The sequence below is a fragment of the Orycteropus afer genome, unplaced genomic scaffold (assembly GCF_000298275.1).
Source record: "Orycteropus afer afer isolate SDZICR_OR568_19922 unplaced genomic scaffold, OryAfe1.0 scaffold01270, whole genome shotgun sequence".
Classification (NCBI taxonomy): Eukaryota; Metazoa; Chordata; class Mammalia; order Tubulidentata; family Orycteropodidae; genus Orycteropus; species Orycteropus afer.
Genome location: NW_006922857.1, coordinates 33,602 through 41,305, shown reverse-complemented (window position 1 = coordinate 41,305; position 7,704 = coordinate 33,602). Strand labels below are relative to the sequence as shown.

The window sequence follows — 7,704 nt, the reverse complement described above, 5'->3', positions numbered from 1 at the left end:
ACAACAACAACATCATATATATAAACAAACTCTGGTGGCATAGTGCCTAAGGTACTTGACTGCTAGCCAGAAGGTTGGTGGTTCAAACCCAGAAGCCACTCCTTGGAAGGAAGATTTGGCAATCTACTTCTAGAAATATCCCCTTGGAAACACAAGGAGGGGTCGCTATGTTTCAGAGATGACATAGCGGCACATAACAACAAAAACTATATATATTCATATATATATATGTGTGTGTGTGTGTCATATATATATGACACATGTGTATACATATATGTCATATATATATATGTATGTATGTATGTATGTATTATGTATGTGTGTATGTATATACCTATCTATGAGAAGCTCTGGTGGCACAGTGCCTAAGGCATTTGACTGCTAACCAGAAGTCAATGCTTCAATCCCACCAGCCACTCTGTGGAAGGAAGACTGGGGCATCCACTTCCATAAATATTTAGTGCCTCAGAAACCTAAGGAGGTACTATGATTCAGAATCAACTCAATGGCAGTGAGTTTGGTCTTTTTTTTTTATAATTCCTATCTATATATGAATGTATATACCTTCATATACTGTACAGAAAACAGTTTACATATTATTGTCTGTCACTTTCACCTTGATGATTATTTCTTTATGCTATTCATCATAATTTGTCAACAAATGTGTCTATATTTATATATACATTATAAATGTTTTATATCTGTATATTTATATTATAAATATATTATTTGTGTATATGTTTATATGTATATGTGTACTTCTATGTATGTATAAGGAGCTCTGGTAGCATAGTGGCTCAGGCACTTGACTGCTAACCAGAAGGCTGGCAGTTCAAACCCACCAGCCACTCCTCGGAAGGGAAATGGGGCAATCTACTTCCATAGTGATACTGCCTAGGAAACCCAAGGAGGGGTCGCTATGAGTCGGGGCTGACTCGACGGCACACAACAACAACAACAACAACATGTATGTATATATATCTATATATATCTATATATATATTTACACGTTTGTGTGTGTGTGTGAGTGTGTATGTTTGAGGAAACAAAATGTTCCTATTATATTTAACAATATATTACATAGTCATTCAATAATATTTGGTAATGAATGAATGAATGAATCATTTAACATATGACTGAATCATTTTCTTGTGATTATTGCTATCTTCTTTTCCATGCAATCACTTAAGACCACCAGGAAACAAATAAAATCATATTTATTGATCTCTTGCAAGGAGGCAGATCACATACCAGCAGACCCATGGAGTGTCTCACTTGACAAAGGAAGAAATAGAGTGAGCATAAGATTTAGGGAAAGGTAGAGTTTAGGTGAAGTGTAAATGAAGCAGTATTATGTGTGCTCATAGCACAACAAAGTTGTATCTAAAGGGGTCAACATCAAATCTACCCACAAAATTGACATGCGGTCCTGTTTGTTTCTATACTACAAAATTAAAACAGGTATGGAATGTTGCATTCAAAGTCTCCTTATCTGATGTTCTGCATCTAGGTTGGAAATAAAGATTGTTTCTCTATGTCAAAGACTTATATCCACCAGGTAGGAGTGGGGTATTTCATTTTACTGAGAGAATTTCAAATGGCTGATTTCCGACTGATATGATGTTAGAGAGCCAAGTTTTCTCAGTGAGTAAGAAAATAGTTGTCACTCATTAGGGGGGTTGTTTTGATATTTTAAAGCTGCAGTATATCCTTGGGAGAAATAATTTTATCCTGCTGAGTTTACATCTGGATTTACCTGTGTCTTATTGTATCTGTGTTTTACCTTGCCCCTTCATGATCAGAATTCAGTAATCTTGGAACAACCATTCATCTTAGTGTCCCACTAGCAGCCTTCATATCCTCTGTTTTACAATAGCTCTCCTGAAGGCTTCTTTCACATCTTGGTTCCTTAGGCTGTAGATTAAGGGGTTGAGCATGGGTGTGACCACAGTATAAAACACTGCAATGATCTTGCCTCCTGCCTGGGAGGACTTTGACTGAGGTCTCATGTACATGAAGATGGCGGTTCCATAGAATAAGGCCACCACTGTGAGATGAGACGCACAAGTGGACAGTGCTTTGTGCCTCCCAGAGGCTGACCGCATCCTGAGGACAGACTGAAGGATTCTGACATAGGAAACAACAATGAGGAGGAAAGGAATGAAGACAATGATGATACTGAAGACAAAAATGACCAACTCAGTAAGTGAGGTGTCAGTGCAAGCCAACCTCAGGATAGTAGGGACCTCACAGAAAAAGTGATTCAGTATATTGGGCCCACAATAGGGCAGACTCAAGGTGAAGACATTGATAATCATGGAACTGAGGAAGCTGCTAGACCAAGAAATGGCTACCAGTTGGATACATGTGCTCCGGTCCATAATGACAGTATAATGGAGAGGATAGCAAATGGCTACATATCTATCATAAGCCATGACACCTAGGAGAACACATTCAATCATTCCAAAGGAGAGGGAAAAGTACATCTGAGTAGCACAGCCAGAGAATGAGATAGTCTTCTTCTTCCCCACCATGTTGGATAGCATTTGTGGTACATTGGTGGATGTGTAGCAGATGTCCAGAAATGACAAATTGGTGAGAAAAAAGTACATGGGGGTTTGAAGATGAGGTACTATCTGGATAATTGTGATGATGATAACATTCCCAGCCACCGTTAATAAATAGAAGAATAAGAACATAATAAAAAGAACTAACTGTATATTTGGCTGAGATGAGAGCCCCAGGAACACAAACTCTGTCACAGTGAAGTTTGTTGGTATCATATTTATATTTAAGGTCAGGTGATACCTTCTTCTCAAAAAACCACCCACTCATATGAAGACAAAATCAAATGCCTATATGTCACATAGCAGGAAACTGAAAACCTGAATAAGAAAGCAAAGAGAATTCTTGATCTGATATTATATCTTGAGTATCTGAGTTTTACTACAAATGGAAACTTGTTATTTTGTCTTTTAAATCTATTTTCTCTGGATAAGATAAGAATATCAGACCCAAATACTGACTGGAGTTAAGCAAATATTTTTGTCCTTCTCAAATAAATGCTCTTTTGCCTGTTCAAAGTATTTCCAAACCTTACTTATTTTTCAAAGCTTTACTCACAGCCCTTCTACTTCAGAATACCTGATTCTGATTTTGTTCTACACCTAACATCGCAAGGAAGGGCATTGCTTCATGTCCTACCCCAGGAGACTATAAGGAAGGGCAGGGATAGGGGAACAGCAAGCTGTGCGGCTTCTGCATCACCCTGATGAAAACTTCAAGTATTTAGTTACCCTAAAGATCAAAGGCTATGCACACAAACAACCAAAAACCAATCAAAGACCTCCATGATTACATATTCTACAGCTTCATGACTTCCATGATATGAGATTTAAGATGGTATGATTCATTGTAAAATGAGAATACAGATAGAACTAATTTTGTAGGATAATTTGTTTATGGTTGAATGAAATAATCCAAAGCATTTAAGACAATGTCTTCACATAAGAAGCAATATATAAATAGTAAATATTATTAGAAACCCTAATAGCCTATAATAAGGATCTCTACTGCTGTATTGGATAAGACATTTGGGTACCAACCAGAAGGTCAGTGGTTCAAAGCTGCCACCTGCTCTAAGGAAGGACGATGGGGCAATCTACTTCCGTAAAGATTTGCAGCCTTAGAAACCCAACAGGGGTCTCTATGAGTCAGAGTCAATTCAATGACAGTGAGTTCAGTTTTTCATTTGTTATGTTTTTAATAGCATATAATAATGCCACAATTACCTGGCAGAATTTACCTCTTTAAGAATGTGTATTTCAGAGAAATATTATTAATAAACAGGATCTGTACAACTTGAAGGAGCTCTGGTAGCATAGTGCCTAAGGCACTTAACTGCTAAACAGAAGGCTGGTGATTCAAGTCCACCAGCCACTCCTCAGAAGGAAGAGGGGGCAATCTACTTCCATAGTGATACTGCCTCGGAAACCCAAGGAGGGGTCGCAATGAGTCGGGTCTGATTCGACGGCACATAACAACAATATACAACTTGAAGTTACTATGTCTCTTCATGGAAAGCCCCTTAGCCCTTAATCTACACCTGTTTGCTATTCGTTTACACACAGTTTAGTGTGTTTGTTTAATTGACTTCCAGTCCTTAGCAAATTTAAAGCACCCACTTAAAGAGATGAGGGCTAATGGAGAATCACAGAGGTTGGCACAGTTACTCTAGCAAGAAGCTGCCATTCATTCATCCATTTATCCATTCTTTCCTTTTTTACTTCTTTTTTTTCCTTTCTTGATTTTCAGAGTACTTTTTTGAGGATATTGGATGTACAAGATGCTGGGTATACACTAATGAACATAAGAGACTTCTCTATACTCTCATGGAGCTTAAGTCCAATGGAAAGTTGCAAAAAAGAACAAGAAACAAGAAATTGTGCATCATGAATTATTGATTAGCATGCAATATGTTTTAGAGGGTTTCTTGTGTTTAGATTTAAATCAGTTTTCAAATCAAATAATTCTGTGAATTGGTAAACTAAATTCCTAAACTATGAAGTCTAGCGGTAAGAGAAAGGTAGAGCTGCAGAGAGAAGAGAGAAGTCAAGTCACAGTTCTGTTGTCATCAAGAGTAGCAGGAAGCGAAGTGGGCAGTGGAGGTTATGAAGTCTTCATCCAGGTCCTCCAAATAGCATTTAGAAATTCTGCTGTAAATAAGAAATATTTTGGTGATTTTTTTTTAGGTTTGATTATAATGGCAGCAAATACAGTTAGCTTCTCAGCTGCCAACTTGATGACACATAAGCAAGAGACCATAGTGAGTGGTGAAGCACCAAGAATCTGAAATCAAAAGACTAACTGCTCTACTTGCCAGCTGGCAAGATTTGCTACCTCTCTGTGCCATCATAATTCACACCATCATTTTCCTTATTTAAGCTTTTTAGGAAGGATGGAGGCAGCAGTAGCACCTACCTTATGTGGTAGGTTGGTGAACAAGTTAAATGAGATAATACATCTAAAGCACATAAAGTAGACATATAGTATGGACTGAATACATGTTAACCATTGTTATTATGAGTATTTGATCTTCATTTGAACCTTGTTAAGTGACCAGAGCAGAAATTATCATTGTCACATAGAATAATAGACAAATTAAGGCTTCAAGATATTAAATGACGTTTCCAAAGTCATGTAAGGAAATATTAGATATAAATGCAAACACCTACAACACACATGTGCATAGTATTTCTATGAAGTAACCATGCCAGAAATAATACTATCAGCTCATGCATGTATATGTAAAATTTCATGCACATCAAGGAACGCAAATATTTTGTATCAACTTTTACACACTGTTTATATTTTGAAGCTTCAATGAACAGCATAGTCACTCAGCCTTCCTCTGAAGGCACAGTCACCTCAGAGACCATTTTCTTTCACTTAACGGCCTTCAATATTGAGGGCCCATTCCAGTGTACAGTTTTACAGAATTTAAGCCAGTTTCCATTCCTACCAGAGCACAGAGTTGTTTCTCCATAGAAATCCAGAAATAACACAGAAACTTTTGGAAACGTTTGCCTCGTGAACTCATAAATTGAATATCCCCAGTATAAAGCAAATTCACCAAATTAAAGAAGCAGTTACAAAAACCCTGGGTGTTTGTACTTTCCTGTGAATTTTATACAAAGAATTCAGTCAGGCAAACAATCACCTAGACAACTGCATTCCTTCCATTTATCTCACAGGGCAAAAGCCACTAGTGCCAAATGCCTCTTCCAACTTGTCTGTCTGGAAAACTTCTCTTCAATCTTTTAAATTCTAGGTACACATGACATCCTTTTAGAAAACCTTCATTCTTGTTTTTATTTCACAGAAAGAGTTCATCAGAATTTCCTTTGCTAAACCATTTCTGTCCTTTGAACATACCCTATTTTCATACTTATGTACATGTGCGAGTATGAATAAATCTTTATTAGTGTATCTCCCCAATTGATGTTGGATTTCTTGGGATCCTATTATTTTGTTTGTTTGTTTATCTAATTTCTGGTACTTAACAAGGAGTCAAGGTGGCTCAGCAGTTAAGAACTTGGCTGCTAATCGAAAGGTCGGTGGTTCAACCCACCAACAGCTCCGTATGAGAAAAGAACAGCAATCTACTCCCTTCTAGGAAATTCTGGGCAGTTCTACTCAGTCCAATAGGGTTTCTATGAGTCAGAATTGACTTGACTGCCTACAATAACAACAGTACATAATAAACACTCTTAAATACTGATGAAATTCAAATGAACTCTTCTTATTTCCTACTATAGTTCATTAAGTCTTGTGTTCAGATTAAGAATAACTTCATTTTCGTAGTAGCCATATTTCCATCAAAGTGTATAGTCAAGCAAAGTCCCTAATGGTTTCTTTTTCTGAACAAGCTGGTTTAATGCTTAACAAGTGATCTAATTCAGTTTTTTTTAAAGATTATGTTTTACTTAGGCTCAGGTTATTTTGGTATCAAACAGCATATTATAGGTTTGATGTGTTATGTGAGTAAAGGACTCATCTCTCCATTTTTCAGGGCAAAGAAAGAACTCTTAAAAAAAAAAAAAAACCTCTCACACCAAACTGGAAAATCTATTGTTCCTTCATAAATCCATATGTTAAAAAAAAAAAAAAGCTCACTCCTTAATATTTATAATTTAAGCCATTTGTGGAAATGAGGAATTGTTTTCATCAAACCATAATTAATTTGGTTATTACATTTGGCAAATAGATTTCACAGATAATGATGATATTGTTGAGATTTGGTACTACTTCCTTTCCCAGGAATCATTTTGCAATGTGGCATACTGCAGTAGTTCAGAACCTAAGCTCTGGACAAGGACAACCTAAATATGAATTCTGATTCCACCATTTCTCTGCTGGGTCACTTGGGCAAGTTTTTGAGCTTTTTAAATTACATTTTTCTTATATGTAAAACAGGAATTGCATCAGTACTTAATTCTAAGGATTATTTTTGATGATTATATTACAAAGTGCATCTAAAAGTTTTACCATAGTGTTTGACACATAGTAAAAACTTAAGAAACAGTATAATATAGTATTATAACAGTACTATATAGCTAACAGTATTATATAGATACCAGGTTTATGCAATTTGTTAGAAATATACTTGTCTCTAAAAATGGAAGAAACACTATAAAACAATCATATTGGTAGTATTTGACTTGCCTTGTGGAGTCCCTTACATCCTATACAAATTCATACAACCCTTATATGAATTTGGTATTGCCAACATTTCTGATGTCTTTTTGTTGGTTATCCATGAATGAACACAAATTATTGTTTAAGAAAAAAAAATCTATTTTAAGGACAAAGAATTTTAAGGAGTAAGAAGAATAGATAATTCTATTCACTGCCTAATGAAGTGAGAACTTTAGGGATGGTTACTAAGCAGCCCAGTCATCTCCTTCTAATGACTCTATCAAAGAGTTATGAAAATATGGCTAACAAAGGAATTATCAATTGTTAAAATAAAAGCATCACTTACAGTGTTTACAAGCCACTTAGATGATAATTTACTGTTTGGGGTAGATTTGTTACATAAATCCTCTTGAAGAGATAATTGGGGACTGATTTTGATAAAGCCTGGAAGAGGGAGGAGAACATGAGAGGAGGGGCTACTGGACAGCCATGTCCTGAGACAAGACC

The 7,704-nt window shown here is 36.3% G+C and overlaps 1 protein-coding gene across 1 annotated transcript in view; it reads right to left on the bottom strand.

The window, feature by feature from the left end:
• Positions 1-1,853: 1,853 nt before the first annotated feature.
• Positions 1,854-7,704, bottom strand: part of LOC103213090 (olfactory receptor 2G3-like) — a 7,010-nt gene continuing 1,159 nt past the window's right edge. The window contains exon 2 of the mRNA XM_007958985.2: positions 1,854-2,811. Coding sequence (XP_007957176.2) covers positions 1,854-2,811 — 958 coding nt within the window. The remainder of the gene's footprint in view (positions 2,812-7,704) is intronic.